Source organism: Misgurnus anguillicaudatus, chromosome 25, assembly GCF_027580225.2.
Source record: "Misgurnus anguillicaudatus chromosome 25, ASM2758022v2, whole genome shotgun sequence".
In the NCBI taxonomy this organism is placed as follows: domain Eukaryota; kingdom Metazoa; phylum Chordata; class Actinopteri; order Cypriniformes; family Cobitidae; genus Misgurnus; species Misgurnus anguillicaudatus.
Window position 1 is genome coordinate 15,450,655 of NC_073361.2, and position 21,534 is coordinate 15,472,188.

At 37.2% G+C, this 21,534-nt stretch overlaps 1 protein-coding gene across 11 annotated transcripts in view; it reads right to left on the minus strand.

The window, feature by feature from the left end:
• The window catches only part of LOC129425869 (sickle tail protein), a 159,317-nt gene that overhangs the window by 42,641 nt on the left and 95,142 nt on the right, over positions 1–21,534 (minus strand). For 9 of the 11 annotated variants that reach the window (XM_073864263.1, XM_055181910.2, XM_055181911.2 and 6 more), the window contains exons 3-5: positions 12,439–12,516; positions 8,191–8,395; positions 6,983–7,181 (exon numbers count right to left, since the gene is read on the minus strand). In XM_073864263.1, the coding sequence (XP_073720364.1) occupies positions 6,983–7,181; positions 8,191–8,395; positions 12,439–12,516 (482 nt within the window). The remainder of the gene's footprint in view (positions 1–6,982; positions 7,182–8,190; positions 8,396–12,438; positions 12,517–21,534) is intronic. The other 2 variants (XM_055181909.2, XM_055181915.2) reach the window with 1 other exon arrangement.

Here is a 21,534-nt window from a genome sequence, read left to right on the forward strand (position 1 = left end):
ATAGAAGGGGACTATTCTCAGGCGCTGTGTAATATCATTGCGCCTGCTGCAGCCATGTTACGGCAGCAAAGTCCTTGATTATTACGCCAGAATGAAAGTATAGTTCCTAGTCATATCTGTCTAGAAAATCGTAACTTTTAATTTTCCGTCGGTCTTAGTACATGATGTAACTACAGATGAGTCAAGTTTTAAATAGGAAATATACCGAAACTCTTTGGTTATTTTTAGCGTGAAGCTAATTGTCTAATCAGATTCAACGGATTGTGCTAAGCTATGCTAAAAGTGGTACCACCAGACTCGGAGATCGACTGAATGTATTCCAAAATGGTAAAAATCAAACGTTTAACTCTAGGGGAGCTGGAAAATGAGCGTATTTTCAATCCATTAATATTGAATGATAGTCTTGTGTGAGAAATGTTATTCTACTATTAATATATTGAGAATGACAACTTTTTGGGTGAACACTTTACTTGAAGGGGTGTTCATAAGACTGACATGACACCTTCATAATCATGACACGACACGTGCTGTATACATGAAGGAGATTTTATGCACGTTTATGCCAAATGACATTAATTGTGATTCGTTCAATCATGTCATTTCTAATGTAAAGATGACATTGTTTAAGATGTCTTTGTTTTGACAACTTGACATAACCCAATGCATCATAACTTGTCATAAATCTGTCATAAACATGACATAGCAGAATAATTATCCAACTTAAGAAACAACACAGCTTTATTTTAACGTAACATTAAACTGCCATATAAATGTCATTAAGTGTTAAAGGGGCCATGGCATAAAAATCTGACTTTTTCCATAATTAAAGGGATACTTCACCGATTTAGCATTCAGCTTTGTATCTGTAGAAACCCGGCAGTATTACTGAATGACCATGTTTCCCTCCCTCATTTCCCCCTGAGAGGAGAGATATCTGCATTTTGGTTCTGCAAAAAAGTCCTCCGATGATGTAATATGACGATTTTTGCATCATCGGAGGACTTTTTTGCAGAACCAAAATGCAGATATCTCTCCTCTCAGGGGGAAATGATGGAGGGAAACATGGTCATTCAGTAATACTGCCGGGTTTCTACAGATACAAAGCTGAATGCTAAATCGGTGAAGTATCCCTTTAAGTGCTATGATTGAGTCCCTAGTGCTGTTATCAACCTAGAAAATTTGAAAAAAATCAACCCAGTAACTTAGTTTTGGTAAACCATTATCTACAAACACATGAAAAAATAGGTAGTTGAAATTTGGCTCTCCTTATGATGTCATAAGGAGCTCTTATTATAATAATACCACCCCTTAATCCAACCACAGCAATGCCATTTAGTGCAGAGAAAAAAATAATTCACAGAACAATTGAGTTTCAATTTCAACAAACCACCATCATTGTGATCAGTGTTTGCACTTCATCCGCTCATGTGCATTTTAAAGGACACACCCAAAACGGCACATTTTTGCACACACCTACAAAGTGGCAATTTTAACATGCTATAATCAATTATTTATATGGTATATTGAGCTAAAACTTAACATATGTGCTCTGGGGACACCAAAGATTTATTTGACATCTTAAAAAATTCCTGTGACATGGCCCCTTTAATACTATGTCAAATAATTTTAAATACCTTAAAAAAATGCAACAGACACGTCAAAATATTATACTTAACTTTATGTATGTGCACAATACAGGGCCGCTGGAAGTCATTTTGAACAGGGGGTGCTGTGATTTTTTTTTTTACAAAAAAAACTATGAGCCTGTAGGCCCATTTAAAATACATTTTAAAAATAAATACATTGAGTTTCACACTACTTTATTGTCATATACACTTTAGTGCACACAGCAGGGTCGGAAACACACATACATCAGATTAATATATGCGCTATTATTAATCAGAAGCAGAAATACTTATAACAATTCCAGGGGAAATTACTTTCGTTCCAACTTCAGACATACATTACATATGAAGAGTTTCGTTGCAAAACGAGATAAATCAATTTTTAACATTTTTGTCAAAACATGTTTATTATTATGTTATCATATTATTTTGTTTTATGGTGCTACTTAGCTGTATTTTTTAAGTAATGAAGGTTTTAAATCAAAACAAACCAACTGCAGTTGCATTGAAATTAATTGGAATGCACAACCAAAAAACGCGATTTCTGAACAATTAAAAAAACGGTGGTTATCTCGTTTTGCAACGAAACTTTTCATATATATATTTACATACAACATATAATATTATAACAACATATAATATTAAATAAACTTCAAAATTTTCAATGTCCAGACGAACATATTTTACTTTCGTTTTTAAGTTAGGATCACACGTCGATTAACAGTGGTAAAATATTCTCACAATTACATACCTTATATAGACTTTTTTTACTAAATAGTACTATTGCTGGCTTTTTTAACTTATGAATAATTCATACATTGAACAAAAATAATAATGGGTTTAGTTCTGATATTGTATAATTTTATAAAGAAATACATGCTGTATAATTACATTTTTAGAATATATTAGGCTTTATATAAGGTTTGTACTCTAAAAATACTTTATTTGTTACAAACAAGATATAAAGAATTTACAAACGTTCTCATTTCACCATATCCACAGGTAAAGAGTCATTATATACAATAAATTTGTGGGGAAGCCTTTAAAAAACATTTAAAAATAGATGCATTTGTTTAAAAGCAAAGCATTTATTTACTTAGCCACAGATGAAGCAGCTATTTGCGCCTTCTACGGTCTCATAATCGGTCATAATTTATGTCCAAGAGACTCAATAATAATCTTTTACATTTTAATCCTTTAAAAAGGCGTGTTTGTGCTGCTTCGCATCCATGTATGTGATAACAACCCCGCGTTGTCATGCCGTTAATATGCGCATATTATCAACGCGCTCTTTACTCTAGCAAAAGACACTTGCGTCGCGCATTGCGCCGGTTGTATAATAAAGTACAAAGTCTCTCATGAGGGGACTAATGCCCAGGGAGTTCAGAATTTCTGTGTGGGCATGCATCAACCAAAGGTGTGTGAGTCTTTTCTGGGTCCTGGTGAGTGCGTATCCATGTCTTCAAAAGACGCAAGGCGGAGAAGTGCGCTCGGATGAGGCCACGGAGAGGGGTAGGCACATGAAATTAAAATCCAAAATACACGTAATAACCTACATGTGTCAAAAATAATTTCCTAACATATTCATAAGTAATATATAGACGGGGTTGCCGGTTTACAAACATTACAGGGTGCGCGAGCATCCAGGAGGCAGAAAGCCTGATTGGTGAGCTAATCCGCTTCTGCAACAACCTTAATTATTGAAGCGTTCTTTATTGTTTGTATATAAATAAAACTTGATTTTAGTTGGAACTGTTTTTCTGTCTTTATTTTTGCAGTGTTACTGTAATACATATGAATTATAATGTTGGGCTAACGTAATAGTCGCATTTACTGGTATGTTAACATCAGGCACCCAGCACTGACTCTGTTGGTACTATTATCCACGCAACAACTGAATGAATCAGTCTCCAAATGCAATAAAAATATAATTTTATCAATTTTAACTATTATTATTATTATTGAATGATTGATTTTATTTTTTAAACACATGGAGGAAACTTAAAAAGTCATTATAAACTGAAAAACATTCATGATGTTGTTATAAAACTATTTGACAGAGTATTATTAACACTTAACGACATTTTAATGACAAATTATATATATTTGTACCACTGTAGTTGAGGTCAAGAAAAATATTCATGACGCTGTCATAAAACTATATGACAGAGTATTTACACTTAATGACATTTTAATGACAAATTCAATTTGTATCACTGGTAAAAAGTGGTCGGTTATGTTGTCTTGATAATGTCAAGTTGTCATGACAAGATATGATGTATTGGTTAATGTCCAGTTGTCATATTAGAGCCATCACAAATAATGCCATCTTTGCATTAAAAAAGACATGATTCAACGAATGACACTTAATGACAGTTTTCATAATCGTCCATAAAATCTCCTTCATGTTTACAGCACGTGTCATGTCATGATTATGAAGGTGTCATGTCAGTCTTATGAACACCCCTTTAAATAAAACGTTACAAAACTTTTTCTTTAAATGGCTGACTTCCAACTGGAGAACGAATGTTTACTGGTTTTCGTCTGAAGAGAGCTACCGAAAGAAAGACGAGTAGGAAACCAATGAAGAAGTGGGGTTGGCAGAATGTGTGAGGGTGGGGAGTATAAAAGAATAAAAGAGCCTGATGTGGGAGTGTTTGTTTGAAGTGTTACATTAGTGGAATGTTAATATTAGTTGTGCTGCTGAGTGATGCATGACAAACAGTTGGTTTATAGGCTTAAATGCAAAGAAAGCAACAACTGTTTGAACGAGGCCATGTTAACTTTAGCTGTATTACTCTCTACAGTCTGAGACTGTATATTTATCACACACAAATCTAGTTTACATTCTGTTTGTGTGCTTATACTGAGTCTAAACTCTAAGTATGTTCCAAATAAACATGTGAGATTTAACTTTTGAACTGGTGCTCAAGGAAAAGGAACAGAGAGGGAAATAGGAGTGCAGTGTGACCTCAGAGCAGGTCACATCCTGTGTGGAGTGATGTCATGCATTTAGAGGAAGCTGTCGAACAAAGGAAGACTGTAATCTGTAATGATAAGCATATAAAAATGATTCATAATTTGCGCTGCTCTTGTCAGGCTGATGTAAAGATAAGTAGGTAAGTAAGCTGCAATTATATGTTTCAAACAGAGATGGTGACAGAGAGAGAAAACAGCCTTAAAGGGATAGTTCACCTAAAAATAATCATTTACTCACTCTCATGTTGTTACAAACCTGTATACATTACTTTGTTTTGATAAGCAATGGGTCATGGGAATGTTAGGAAGTGACGTAATTACGCGACGTGAACATCAATGAAAAGCTGCAAAAGCTGTAAAAAGTTTCCCGCAATTTTGGCAAGTTAATTTCATTGCATAAAATTGCATAAATATCCTGCATATTCCATCACACTTTTTAAGAAACATGCCGCAAGATCAAGAATTTTTGACCGCAACAATCACAAAAAAACTTTTTTCTTGCAGGACTAACTTATTTAGGACAATCAAAAACAAACTGCAGTTTATGTGACCCTTTAAATTTAGCTAAATACTAACTTTTTTCAAATTTCAAAAGGGGGATGTAAACTTATGAGCTGAACTGAAACTAAACAAATACGGGTTTTAAAGGTGCAATGTGTAACTTTTAGAAGGATCTCTTGACAGAAATGCAATATAATCTACATAACTATATTATCTGTGGTGTATAAAGACTTTAAATAATGAACTGTATTGTTTTTATTACCTTCAAATAAGCCGTTTTAATCTACATACACCACGTGTTCCCTTTACATGGAAGTCGCCATCATGTTTCTACAGTAGCCCTAAACAGACAAACTCTTTAACAGATCACGTTTCATCCCTACATTGTCTTAGAGAACACGTTTTGTCTTGTTGCAGCTACCGTAGCTTCTCATTGCGTTTTGAATTTGAGGTTGGTTGCAATTTGCAATCTTACCAATATATGACACTACAAAACCCATACTGTACCTTTAACAATCTTCTAAATTTAAGAGAATATCAGAATCCACAACACAACTATATATATAAAGTATATCGTTGGGATACCTTTCAGAATTATTTTTTCCTGCTGATAAACTACAGTATAATGTGTTGACATTTAACCAAAATGTACTCGAATTTAAAGGCACACCACTGAACTTTTTGGCCACTAGGGGGTGCTAGACATGTATTTTTCACGCCTAGCGCCCCTAGAGGCCACAAGCGCCGCAGCACTGTCGCAAAGGAAAGAAACTAGCCAACCTTAAAACTAAACTAAAAACTAAACATTTAAAACGCTAAACGATCAACATTTTGAGACAACAGGGAGAAACGCAGTCATGTTACAACTATCTGATGAGGAACTAGTCGTGGAAGAAGCCATTTCTCAATCTGAAGGTTGCAGCATCCGGATGTCGTATTTCTAAGCTGCATACGTCATCAAGACTGTCTTATTTCAGAATATTAACAATTAAAAAGTTGACTATTATACTTAGTTAATCATAAATTGTTGCAGTATGCTTATGACTTGCGAATGTAATGCTCAGTTTACCTTACTAAACCAGGCTTGATGACGTATGCAGCCTGCATATTTGACCTCCGTTTAGGTGTTTAGGTCTGCCGCTTTGTAATACGTCACGCGAGTGACAGCGGAACGCAGCAAATGAGAAAGAGAGAAGAGAGAAACGCTCGGATCTGATTGGTGAATGAATAGGGTTTGGTTTTACACTGTGTGAGTTTGGGCAAGTTTGACTGCTATAGCATCCTGGATTGTAATGTAAATACCATAGACACAGTAAAAGAAAGGTAAATACGTGAACACAGCATCTGAATACAGGGAATAATATGCAAGATAATCGTCGTCATTTATAAAGAAGAACGCATTTATGTATGAATCAAGATCGTGAGTTTATATAAAAAATTGCCTTAAAGGGGAATCGAACCCGGGTCGCCCGTGTCATAGGTCCGTGACACTAACACGGTGCCTCAGAGTCATATAAAAGAAGTTAAGTAGCCTCCAGCAAAATTCACGTTAAAAACAAATTGTGTGGAGGAAGTGACATATGCCGTAAAGCAGTCGAATTTTGTAGTTTTTTTGTGCTCTGGTTACTACCAGAAACCCTAAGTTTTAAAATACAAGTAAAGCGATACAGACCCCATCAGGCTATGGTAGACATGTCATTCAACCTATTTAAAGTCGATGTACTATCACAAGGGTCTTGAAAATGTATTATGAAGGTTGAAAAATTACATGGTGTCGCTTTAAAGGGTTCGAGCAGAATAAACACATTCCTATCGCTATCTGTTGGTGTGGATGCTAATGTAGTTAGCATTCTTAATTTGAACTGACACAGACTTACCTGACATCTGCAAGTTCATAGTAGACGTTCCTGTTCTCGTCTTTGACGTATATTGCGGTGCTGGGCGACTCAAGTATCTTCATGTTAAGCTGATGAGGGAAGGCACTAACAAACAGAGCTTTGATTGTATCGGCGCTTGTTATTTCATTAGGCATGCGAATCTGCTTGGTGTCATCCCCGTACTGCAGATACAACACACCTGAGAAAACAGGAAACACAAAATTAAGTGAGAGATAATCAGAAGATATATCAAAGTTATTTGACCCTTAATGGAGCATGCAATCATATCTAAAGGTCAGCTGCGAGTGCAACCGATTTTTTTTATTGCACGTCTGTAAGGTGTGACCTCGGATGAATTACGGCCCCATTAAATCCCACATCCAGCCAAACTAAACCTGCAGAATGCTACCCAAACAAATCCTGCAGGCAGTTTTTCTTTCAAGAGAATCACATTTTGGTTTAAAATAAACATCATAAAAAGCTTTTAGGAAGCAAAGTAAAAATTAATGTTACTAAAGTAAACAACTTGGACTTACACGGAGCTGCCTCTGTGTTTCTTCAGCACTTTTTGCCCAAATGATATCTATTTTTTCCTCAGGCTCACAGTCTCGCACATATTGGAGGAATTTCGAGTGTACCCTTTCTTTCTCTGTTTCTCCCTGCAACTTTCTTACAGCTGGTGCTTGTTTAAACCAACCAATCAGAGCTAAACAGCCTGAGACGGCTCTCATTTCAAAGCCTGTGTGTCCGAGGGCCCGGTGCATGTTTGACTGTCTGTCTGTCTGATGGTGGAGGGTGTGTGTATTTTGGCAAAAGACTAGTTTTTCCATACATGTGTGTGTCTGTCTGTGACCGTGTGTGTGTGTACCCACGAGCAGGAGTCTCTGCAGTAATATATGCCTGTGAATTGTTAAGTACAGGCTACGACTTTCAGTTGCAGAACCTCATATATTTCCATTACATGAAGCAATAATGACAGAGTTACATGTGCCGTTATGGGATCAAACTTAAGTAAAAGCGACAGACAGACTTAAGTAAACACATGCACTTTCACAACACAACACAAATCATTTTACAGTAAACAGGAAATAAAGTAATGCAAGCCAATGGCATTTAAGTCTACATGACGTCTTATATTTAATAAATATATAGTCTATGAGATTGGCTGTATAATCATTGCAAAAAGTGCTGTGTGTATATTTATATACCTAGTGACCGGTCCTTGGTCTGGTTGGTGGAGCGGACCACAGGCAGACTGGCTCTGGACCGAGAGCCTCGGGTAAAGGCGAAGGGCGCGTCACACTCAGACATGACCTCCAGAGCATCCAGAGAGACCAGGGAGCCGTGTTCCAACTGATCCACAAACACAGGCACTGGGCTCGGGCACGCCAAACTCTGTTTAGAGCCCCGGCTCTGGAAGATTAAGAAAGGGGTAGAGGTTAAGATAACATACTGGACTTGATAAAGTTACTACAAACCCATGCAATTTTGTGTTATATCAGCGTGCGCCCCCCTTTGTGAAGGTTGCATCCCTTTGCGACCCCCACAAAAAATAATATAAAACAATTTTGAATTAGAATTAAAGAAAAAATAATATATTATACAATGCAACGCTGTTGGTTGGTAGGTACATATATTTTTCTGAAGTTTAAAGGAAAACACCACAGTTTTTCAATATTTTACTATGTCCTTACCTCAACTTAGATGAATTAATACATCCCTGTCTTTTATCAATGCGTGCACTTTTAATCTTTGTACAGCGCTTTGTGAATGTGTTATCATTTAGCCTAGCCCCATTCATTCCTATGGCTCCAAACAAAAGTTTTATTTTGTGCCACCATACTTACTCGTGTAACTACTCATGTAACAGTCTTTAAATAGGGAAAATGTTTGGTGACTTCTAAATTCATCCCTGTTTGGATCCTAAGGAATGAATGGGGCTAGGCTATATGCACATTTACGACAAGCTCTACAAATATTAAGTGCACGCATTGAGAAAAGATAGGTATGTATTAATTTGTCTAAGCTGAGGCAAGAACATTGTAAAATATAAAAAAACGGTGGTGTTTTCCTTTAATTACAACAAAATTATGATATTTGATTGTATAAAATGTCACAAAACAGTTTGACTATTGTTTTATATGTAAAAAAAGTACATATAAAAGTCGTATACAATAGAAAATGATTTACCAACTTTTCATGATGAATGCACAGGTAAGCCTAAAAAAGCTGAAGTTTATAACTTTACCATTGTTAAAAATCATAACTGAAAGTCTCTGACCAAAAGTCACATTATTAGTGAAGCAAATGTTGCTGTGTTGGGATGCCCAGACACACCAAGCACTGTAACAAAGTGCATGTTTTGGGAAAATCTGCCTACAAATTGCTGATTCGGAATATTAAAAATGAAAATTATTTTAACATTAAAAAATGAAACACTTCGGCTTTAAAGTGGTCAGGTTGCTTTTTAGAAATGCGGTAGTCTTCTAGCTGTAGTCTCTTATGAAACGGCTGAAATTCCACAAGGGGGCGTATTTGTTCCTCAGACGTTGCACAATAAACGTGACACTTGAATATATCATTATAAATCGTAAATTAAAAGTGCGAGTCGAACAAATGTCCGGTAGTGAACTAATTGTTTACAGTACTTATATCGTAATTCAGTGAGAAACGTCAAGATTGTGAGGCGAACAAATCGTTTTGAATACCATTTCCTAGGACTTTTGGAGATTTATAAACAATTTGTTTTGAAAAATTTCACTGAAGTGGATAAAGGGAAGATTTTGAAGGTAAGTAAATATCCTAAATCGGCGCCCCCCGGTTCAGGTAACTAACAGCTAGATTACAGTTTTATGACTGCAATAAATCATATTATGCTTTGTGTGTGCGCTTAATGGAATCCCGAGAGTCTAAGCTTTCAAACGATGTGCCGCATGACTGTATATTTTAAAGATTTAATGCTTCAAAGTTACAATGACGTTTATGGAGCCTCACGTACAAGGGAGGGGGTGTGCCGTGTCCGGCACATTGATCCTTATGAGGCTAAACCGGGTGCGCCTCATAAGTCTTGAAAAGTGAAGCCGCTGGCTCTTTGATCGCCCCCTGGTGGCTGGCTGCAATATAAGTCACAAACGAATGGGACTCTGCTCTAAATAAAAAGAGCTTCCAAAGGAAGGTTTTGGTCTTTTCAAGTGGTTGATATTAGACGTCTACACGAAAGACCCGAGACCCGACCTGTTCGGGTCTATATTTTAAATGATCAGCCGGGTCCGGGTCGGGTCTCAATCTATTACTTTGGGTCCCGGGTCTGTTTAACATTGTGGGTAATACCCGAGGTCGATCGGACTCTGAGAACACACACTCACATTTAAATAAAATATTTCAAAAACAGCAACAAAAACTTAGATGAACTGTCGCATACATTTTTTCTATGACGCTCAAATTGCGTTAAAAAATTTATATTTGGTTGCTCCAACCAGGCAGCTAACGTGCATGTGCTCTTGTAATGTTTCTCTGGCTACCAGTCAGGAGCTTCTGCAGTGAGACGCAATGACTTCACCTTTGACAATTGGCTCTTTTATTTAGAAGGCGGGACCTATTCCGCCGTACCGCGCATTTTGCACTGACATCTCTAATTTTTATTATAATATTATAAATTGACCGTCTTGCTGTTATATCTAAAGTTTTCGCGACTCGGCTCAAAGAGCACAGAGATGATAGCAAAGAAGTAAAGCTAACGAAAGCAGCCATGGCACTGAACGAGCAATCGTTATTATAATCCAAATGGGCAAACATTATTAAGCAAGTTGACCCGATCAAATGTAAAACTGCGTTATTAATCACCATGACTGTAAAGTGGACTTTTAAAGCTGGAATAAGCATTAAATATTTCAATCGTCAAGAGAGGAATAACATGGATAGAACTTTCTTGGAAATAAGGATTGTGCATCACACAGTCAGGTACAAGGAGGGAGAAGACTAACTTCTATGGGTAAAAAAAGTAACATTTTCGCTACTGAATTATTAATAACATTTAGCTAAAGAATATTTGCCGGTCGGGTCTGTGTCTTCCCGGACGGGTTCGGGTCCAGATTTTAAATAATAGACGGGTCCGCGCCGGTTCCGGGTCCAGCTTTTAAATAATAGACGGGTCCGGGTCGGTTCCGGGTCCAGCTTTTAAAACAACAGACGGGTCCGGGTCGGTTCCGGGTCCAGCTTTTAAAACAACAGACGGGTCCGGGTCGGGTCAGTGTAGCACATTTACGGGTCTGATCGGGTTCGGGTAGGAATTTTTGGACCCGTGTAGACCTCTAGTTGATATCACGCTGATATATGTTCAAGTGTTCATTTTTGTGATAAGTTTCATTTTAGCTAGTAATTTGATGCTATAGAAACGTGGCGTGTCGTTATGATTGGCGTGGTTGAATTGGGCGCGTGAGCGTTTGGGCGGAAGTTTGATACCACGGCTTCGCCTCTGGCCCCACGGATCATTCCTTCTGCGAATGCCTTGTCTCCAAACTGACGTTTTTACGTAACATGGAGGCGACGTTGCGTCGTCCATCTTTTTTACAGTATATTGGCTAAACATGCATAACCAAGATGATCTATCAGGTCGAGCTCAGCCCCAAAAGCTGGCAGTCTAGCTTGAATCAGCTAATAACCATAAACGAGTCTGACCATCTTGTCCCAGTTAGAAACTACGTAAAATCATTCACTATAGAGTGCCGCAGGAATGACATATTTTTGCAGAAAAACCCGGAAGTGAGTGAGCATTTTAGCATTTCCGGATCCAACCTCCCAAATCAATGGATTTTTTTAAAGGGGTTTTGGTTGAACCATGTAGTTCATTTGTAGCTAACGTTAGCTTTTCATTTCTAGTAAATGCATTTAGATTTCAAAATTCATAAAAATTGTCTTCATCTGTGATTGTAGGACAAAAAGTGTCTGTAACTTTTTGCAGGGGTTAGTTTTTGCGATAATCCAAAAGTCTATTGGAAAAATGAATGGGCTTTTGTCGAGGTAACCGGTGTCCTGCTAACTTCCGGGTTGGCCTACAAAAATACGCCATCCCTGCGGCAATCTATTAGAAGCTGGTTTTAGCTGGATTTCACGCAAGGTTTGTCACACAACACACACATAAACTTACACTAACTTAAAAGCACTCATCATGACCAAAGCCTGATTGCCTAAACACATTAACATTTTTTGTAACACACACTGCACACCTCATTTTAAGCCAGCAATGCCACAGCACAGACTCTGGTCAGCTGTAAACAGTCTTGCATTTAAACTAGAACATCAAAAAGATTATTTTAAATGAATGAATCAAAGTGAATGCATCCAGTTTATTAGTTTCAGATCAAACAAAGGCCATGTTTTCCACGTTAGCTGATCTATGGTGAAGTTAAACACGCATGCATCACACAAACACACACACTCTCATTTGATATACTGACTCCAAGGTTCTGGATTTTCAGCAGATATCTCTGTATATCTATCTCAGAGTGAAGAGCGGACAACATCCCCTGAAACAACTATTAAAGCAGAAAGAAACAGACACAGATAAAAAGGGAGGTTATAACCTTGAGTTATAACAGAAACACATGCAGGACAGAAAGGAAAATGAAGAATACAGCAGAGCTGAATAAACATCAACGCACACAACGGCTAATGAGCTCTTTAACTTTATAACCTGTATAGTACTTCCTCCAACAAAGAGAATGCATAAAAAATTTGTCAGCCCAGACTCCTGCCAAGAACATATGGGCTATTACGCAAGGGGTAAAATATGTGTATGAAGTCACACACACATACAAGACACAAATAAATGAAGCTTTCATTCGCTAATCATCTACATTTTTTATTTTGGCTAAACATGATTACTTTAATAAAAGAAAAATGTTAAAAATGTAAACATTTAGTCACCCTTGTCATTCAAATCTCTATGACTTCCTTTTAAACTAAGATGTAGTCAAATACATGTCATTATAAATCATGACATCTGATACAAGGCTCTTTGATATTAAAATTGCCTCGTGCATCAATGAAGCATAAAAGAGCAAGTCTCATGACACTGAAACACCCACATCTCCACAGTTTCCTGTAACTTAGATGTTGATTCATCTCTTTGATACGAGTTAGCAAAAGAGAGTTTCAACCAAACCAGATGAAACCAGAGATAACAGCTTTTCAGACCGCAGCAAAGTGTCCGAGGGTTCTTTTGAGGGCAGGAGGTGGGAAATTAAATCTGCATTCCCTAATGTGATGATATTCTGTGGTCACACAAGAGACCGAAGCTGTCAACTGTGTGTGAGATGACAATAAAAGCTGAAGGGTGTGTTTGTGTGTCACAGGTTAAAACACATTGTGCGACTTCTTTCGATTTTGGGATGCAAGTTCATCAAGAGTTCAAAAGGTGCAACAACTAATAAAAAATTCACATCACAAAATACAAAAACAGTGCTAACACTGAATGACCATCAATGGAGGAAGAATGACGTACGGCTTATACTCCATACTTATACCCATTCAGACTGATCTCACAGAAAGTCGTGTTATAGTCACGAAACAATTTCATTAATTTACTCGTGTCCAGTGCACGAAATTCAGCTTTATATCTATAAATAGTTTTTTGTGTCCATGGGACGACTTTCTTTTTTGTGTCATTTTATGTATTGTTTTCTCATTGTTGCTTGGGGTTAGAATCACTTTCTGTTACATTTGACATCCTAACCCAAACCCCAAGCAGCAATGATTTAAAAATAGTGGGAAAAAAATAAAAAACAATACATAAAATTACACGAAAAAAAGTTGTGCAATGGACACAAAAAATGGTTTATAGAAATTCGTGACACGAAAAAGACATTCATGCTCAAGGCACGAAAAAAGCTGAATTTCGTGTCATGGACACGAAAATGAATCAAACTTTTTGTGACTATAACACGACTTTCCATGAGATCATGTTGGCCCCGGTGCACAACAAAACCAATATCACTACTATCAATCCAACACATGACCCTATAGATCCCCATCATAAATTTGTGGCTATAATATTATATGCACTCTTGTGCTGCGTTTACACCAGCCACGGTAGAGGCGTCAATGTTAAGTCAATGTGAAGACGCGTTGACGCGCAAATGAGGCGTTTAGCGCGGCGCGGTAGACGCGATTCCGCCTCATTCGCGTGTCTAAATCGCGCGCATTAAATGTGTCTGCCATGGTACGCGTGAATGGTGTGCATTTCACGTTTTAAGCGAATTTGGGGCTGACGGGAGAGTTGAAAAATTTTAACTTTGGCGGATTTTCGCCCAGCATTAACCAATCAGGAGCCTGCTTGCTGCTGTGGCGGCAGCCCTGCCCGGAGTCACTCATTCAACATGAAGGAACGTTTGATATACGGCATTCCTGCTGTTTTTAAACTATTTTCCCCCTATAGTAAAGTTACCAAATACAAACCGGTAACTCTCTCGATAAATGCACAATCAACATCAGCCATCTTGCAAACAGACAACAGCATAGCACTTGCTCCTCCCACAAAAAGCCGATTTCGCCTCTGACGCGCGTCAAATGCTTGCTTTTTCTGCGCGTCTACTTCGTTCTAGGCGCGCGAATGCATTCAAAATGTTCAAGCGGCAAACTAGACACGGTAGAGGCATCAAAATCTTGAACATTGCTGGTGTAAACGCAGCATTATAAAGGCTAGGTTCTTTTTAAACCAGGCTGGGTTTGAAACTTAATCTACCTGTATGCTGGGTTGTCAACACAAAATGCCAAGATGTTGGGTCAAATATAAACATTTTCTGGATTAATTTAACCCAATGTTTGTCCCTGGTTTGAAAATAACCCTGCGTTTGTTTGTAAGAAGGTATGTATGGTTTACATATGTGAGTTTAACCCTGTAGACATTACGATGCCATGATAAGAGTGTCTGCTCAGCTTAATACATTGAGATAACACACATAGTGACAGCACTGTATAAACTACTGACTTGGAATCAGTTTGGCCATACCGGTTTCAATAGAGAAACATTATCTAAAAAAACAAATGAATGATATAATTGAAGATAACAGTTAGACATAACTTGCTTATCTTTACGACTATTGTAATAAAATAATTTGTATCAGGAGCTTTAAAAATCATTGTGTGTACAGTATGCGGTGTATAAATGATAAAATAGGCCTGCTTTGTTTTCAAAAACAGGAAAGGAATAAAATTGTGGTAAACACTGAGGGTGGTTTCCCGTAAAGGGATTAGCTTAAACCAGGACTAGACCTTAGTTTAATTAGGAAATATAACTAGTTTTAACAAACATGTCTTGCTAAAAACATTACTTGTGTGCATTTGGAGGCAAACAAATGGCACTGGTGTATTTTAAGATATTTTTAGTTTGGACAGCTCTGTCATTTAATTTAGTCTTGTACTAGTCTAATCCCTGTCCGGGAAACCACCCCAGTAGTACAAGATCTACATCAAACAACTTGTACTTTAACTTAATAACAGTTGGTCCCATGGCACTGCCACTCTGCCAGTGGTTTACTCTCTTGTATTAAGATCATCTTTACATGATACATTGCTTATAGCTGGATTTCCCTGTGGAAATTATAATGTGACACTAAGCAGACCCTACATGAATGAATACAAAGTATCTCCTGTTATGGTCGGCCCACACACTTTGATTTATCTGGAAGTCGTCTTTTAAATGTAAGGGCTTACATGCTACAATCTTGCAGCATTTAGCATGTGGTTTTAAACTTTATTTCTAGTAGTAAACATAGTTTTGGAGACTATGCTTATTACTGGCTACTTATATTAAATGTTGAAATGCTCCTTTTATGTTGCTTTGGATTAAATGAGTAACTGTAAATGTTAAGCTAAATATTTATCTACTTTGCATTGTGCAGAGTTTACGCCACAACCTTCTCATTTAACTCTACCAATATTTCCTTTTTAGTACATATACACACATAATCCTATCAGTAATTCAACAACTACAGTTAGTCTCTCCTGCCTATAAAAACACAGACAGCATGCCTGCAGATACTGTATCTTAATCCTAGACCATCTGGAAAAGTCCATCTATGTTCTGGTCTTTATTACTGTAGGTCTGGTGAAATAAGGAATAAATGCAGTTTTCCTGTTTGGCTTTTATGCAGGTCTCTCTCTCTCTCATGTGAGGTTGAGGTTAGGGTTTGTTTGGGCCAAACCAGATGGCTCTTTGTTCTTTCCGCTTACACACTCCTGTGACGGGTCTTCTCCATGTAGATTCTTGAGGTTCACCGTGCACGCAAAGGTGGGACCCAGATGTTCGACAGGAGGGTGTGTGTGTTGATAAACAACAGAGAGATCCATCAGATCATTACTGACACCTTGGCAAAAAAAATTTTACCCACAAAAACACACACAGATGGGTCTGGGCATGTTCGCTGACTCTGCAGGTTTGTCTTTAATATGATACGCAGGAATTTCTGCCTGTGTTTGCCATTAATGGTGCAAAGGTTTTACTTATTTATACATTATTAATGTGAATGCTATTGTTGTGCATTTGGGAATACAGTACCTACAAGCGAGTTAAGGCCATGCCGTTTTCCAGACAGTTTCTAGATTGAGGTTAATAGCACATACTTCTTGTTTGTTCAGCTGAAAACCATGAAGCCATAACTATACAGTACATTGATACTAAATATATAAAATTGATTTGTGAGTCCACACAGACCGACAGCACATTTTAAAATGGTACTGTACCTCATTTTGCCAAAGAAATCTGTTCATACAAAGCAATTCAAGAGATTTTGTCTGGGTCTAGATAAGGACTTTAATAGATGAACCTGCAAATTGTATCTCTTTTGACCCCTCTTAAGGGTTTTAACCCAGATGACCCTGCACTGTCTCCCTCCATGACATCCCTGTTTAAACCTTTAAACTCCTCCTCCTCTGTCAATCAAACAGCAAAGGTCGCCGCCCTTAACCACTCCCTCTCATTAAGATTTAAGAGGCATTAAAGTCATTTGCTCCACCCCCTTTGACAAACCTATGTTTAAACTCATTTAAGACATTAAAATATATTACAAGTTAATACACAGAGAAATAAAAGAAAGCAGATGTTAGATATTTTAGACAATATTTCAGCTTCCATTGAGTATATGGTATACCAGCATTTTTCACCATAATCAAAAAAAGAGTAAACTGTTTAATTTTCTCACTTTTTCTGCTAACCTTGGTGGTTTGAAATATAGAAATAGAGTAAAACAGAGGAGAGAGAGAGAAAGATAGAGAGAGAGAGACTGAATAAAAAAGGAAGGAATGTGCTGACACATCAATAAATCTATCTAACCTTGAATCCATGTGCTGTAAGCAAAACTGTGAAAAATCCTCATTCTGCAGAAATGTTAATACTGTGGTATCATGCCATAACACACGTTATTAAAAGAATTACCTTAACATAACAAATAAATGACAATTAATCTGTTTGAATTAAGGTGCAACTGTTGCTGACTTTTGTTGTTGATAGTAGCTGAACTCTTCTTAGCATTTGCACTTTCATGTATAAATAGGTTTTGCTACGTAGCAGGTTACTTTAAAGCAACATAAACAACATCCTTAATAGACTAAACATGAGAAAAAGTCAAAATACAGCTCTGATGCTCAACTCTTTTTTGTTTGGTCTGGTTGTGATCCATAAAGGATGGAAGATTGCAACCACAACTCTCAGAAAGGCCAGTCAAATACAGACACAATATAGCCACATATAATTACTGAAAACAGAGAGAAATAGCTGCAGAGGACACAAGCTCAGCTGAGATGATGGTAAAAAGACAACCAAGCAAAAGAATGGAAAAATAACAAATATTACCAAAATTAGTCACCATACAAAACTGACCTATCAGACGAAATCTTGGCATCACACTAACACTGTTTTTTCTCCTTAAAACTTTATTTACATTATTATTATATAAACCATTTGCATATATATATATATATATATATATATATATATATATATATATATATATATAATCTAAAGTCCCCAAAATTCGGCATGCTCCTTTAAATAAAAATTGGACCACCATAAAACATATAAATAGGAAAATGTTTATGTTATTTTGTCACTTATTGGGAGCACTGTGCTAGCTGGAGCTATTTACTTCCAGTCTTTGTGCTAAGCTAGGCTAGCGGTGGGTGTGTCAGACAGAGTTACGGGACCCACGGAGATAAAACTCAGGGGGATACGGTGAATAATCTAAAGTCCCCAAAGTCGGCGTGCTCCTTTAAATAAAAATTGGACCACCATAAAACATATAAATAAGAAAATGTTTATGTTATTTTGACACTTATTGGGAGCAGTATGCTATCTGGAGCTATTTACTTCCAGTCTTTGTGCTAAGCTAGGCTAGCGGTGGGTGTGTCAGACAGAGTTACAGGATGCATGGAGATAAAACTCAAGGGGATACGGTGAATAAGACCCAAAAAGTCTGCGTGCACCTTTAAATAAAAATTGGACCACCATAAAACCACCATTTGTTTTAAAAACAAATAGGAAAATGTTGACGTTATTTTGTCACTTATTGGGAGCAGTATGCTAGCTGGAGCCATTTACTTCCAGTCTTTGTGCTAAGCTAGGCTAGCGGTGGGTGCGTCAGACAGAGTTACGGGATGCATGGAGATAAAACTCAAGGGGATACGGTGAATAATCTAAAGTTCCAAAAAGTCGGCGTGCTCCTTTAAATAAAAATTGGACCACCATAAAACATATAAATAGGAAAATGTTTATGTTATTTTGTCACTTATTGGGAGCAGTATGCTAGCTGGAGCTATTTACTTCCAGTCTTTGTGCTAAGCTAGGCTAGCGGTGGGTGCGTCAGACAGAGTTACGGGACGCACAGAGATAAAACTCAGAGGGATAAGGTGAATAATCTAAAGTTCCAAAAAGTCAGCGTGCTCCTTTCAATAAAAATTGGACCACCATAAAACATTTAAATAGGAAAATGTTTATGTTATTTTGTCACTTATTGGGAGCAGTATGCTAGCTGGAGCCATTTACTTCGTCTTTGTGCTAAGCTAGGGTAGCGGTGGGTGCGTCAGACAGAGTTACGGGACGCAGGTAGATAAAACTCAGAGGGATAAGGTGAATAATCTAAAATCCCAAAAAGTCGGCGTGCTCCTTTAAATAAATATTGGACCACCGTAAAAAAAAAACTCATATTAAAACACAGAAGTATATCTAAAAACAACAGTGTGTTCAAACTTGGCAAATGGCTTCAATGCCACAAAGAAGAAAAGTGGCTTTACATTGCCAAAACATAGTGACGATAATATACATATTTGCATAAATTTACACATGGTTAATAATATTGTAATCAGATCAGTAGGGCCTAACATACTCTATGCCATCTATTCAGTGTGTTTTTTCCACCTAATGTGTATTTTTGATTAAACAATAATTTGTTTACCCGCTCTTTTATATTAAGTGCTAAGTGCCACCATCAACAATTAACATTTAAAACCCACCCCCTTGTTCCTCTTCTGTTCAGACGGTAATTTTCACATAATGGAATTTATGCGAACCGTTCACCCACCAACAATGCATATCAAGCAGGCTCCTTTGCACATCATTGCACTTAAATGAGCATCGAATCCTTATCAGATCAACCACAGCATTTGAATGGCCCTGTAAAATTAGACCATTCACAAGAATGACACAGCCAAAACCAAAACTGAAGCTCCTGCAGTCTACATAATGTGTTCATGACCCTTGAATCACCTGCAGCTGAACATTTTAATGCATCAATTCACCCATGTCTGCTCTCTGGACAAAACAGCAATGATGGAGAACTAATGGGTGCAAGACAGTATATTATAGTATCTATCTAAATATTACAGTACAATTATAAAGTTTTAATAATAATATAAAATAATTACATTTAAACAAGCGAAAAACAATGTTTAAAGGTGCAGTGTATACATTTTAGCAGCATCTAGTGGTGAGGTTGTGAATTGCAACCAACGGCTCAGTCCACTGCTCACCCCTGACTTTTGAAACACAGAGAAGCTACTGTAGCCACCATTGGACAAATAGGTCATCGTCTGAGACAACTTAGTAAAAAAAGTTTGTCCGTTAAGGGCTTCTATAGAAACATGGCGGCCCAAAATGGCGACTTCCACCCTCAGTGTATGTAGATAAAAACATCTCATTCTAACGGCTCATAATGAAAGGTCTTTATACACACTTGATAATATTTTGTATATTATTTTGCATTTCTGTCAAGAGATCCTTCTAAAAATTACACACTGCACCTTTAACCCAACAATGAATTAGTATATTGCATCTTACTAAATCTTATTACTGAGAGCAATTAAAGTTTCCTCCCAAACAGGCCTCACAGCTATACATACTCATATTTATACTCATGCTGTCACTGCATCACTGCTGTCAAAATCTACAGTATCAAAGTCTTACTGTTGCTTTCCAAACAGGTCCAAACAACATTTTTAGACTGCATCATCATCATGCCTCATTTCATTTGAATGCAAATGCTGAGAGCGTCTTTACAGCATTATTGATGGACCACAGTATTGAAAAACTGCTTGTCAAGTCACCAAAAAGGTGTTAATACTCAATTTACCTGGTTGCTTAACAACAAATATTTGAGGTCCAGTTTAAGTAATGGAGGTGGACCCTGACAAATAAAAAAGCAACCCATCACAGTCAAACAAATGACCTGTCAGTAATGAAGTCCAGCATTGAGCTCAGCCTCAAAACTGTAAACAACATTTTTAAGATGTTCCTCTATATGTTATAATTTCATAAGAATACAACTGTTACCATTTGCTTATGATTACAAATTATATTTTAGTTGACATCATGTTAAACTAAAAAACTTTATGTCTCTGGATTATCTATACTGAAAAAATAATAATGATCAGCCCTGCTATTAATGTGAACTAAAATAGCAAGTAAATAACTTTTAAAATGTATTTTTCATTTAATTCTCTCAATAAATATGTTGCAATGTTATGCCTAAGCAAATGGCTTACAATCAATCCTGTTACTCTTTGTATATCCCAAAGTATAATTTAGTTGGAGATTTAAAAATGCTTTAAAAATCTCCCTATTCATTTAATGGCAATGCCTCTATTGGGACCGGAGATGTCCTGTCGTAAACGCATCAACAACATAACACACAGCAGCTCATGTGAGTCCTTTCACTTTATTCTCCCACGCGAGCAAGAATAACTAAAATCACATCTTTAGACGAGTAGTATGTAAAATATCAAAACGGGTTTGCTGTAACAGTTACACGGTGTTTAACAGGTCAGTACGCACTTGTTCGCGCATTACATACTAGCAGCAGCCATAAAGAAATCCACGTTAATGCTTTACTTGCATGGAGCCCCCAACTTCCCCACCCGAACAAGCCGTGAGCACACCTGGTTATAGAAAGCAGACCCATAAATATTTTAAGTTTCATCACAAAGACCGCTTATCCGGTTACTTTCTGCAATATCAACATAAAGAAGCGCAAAACGTCTTGCGTTTAGAGTTCGCGCTCAAGACC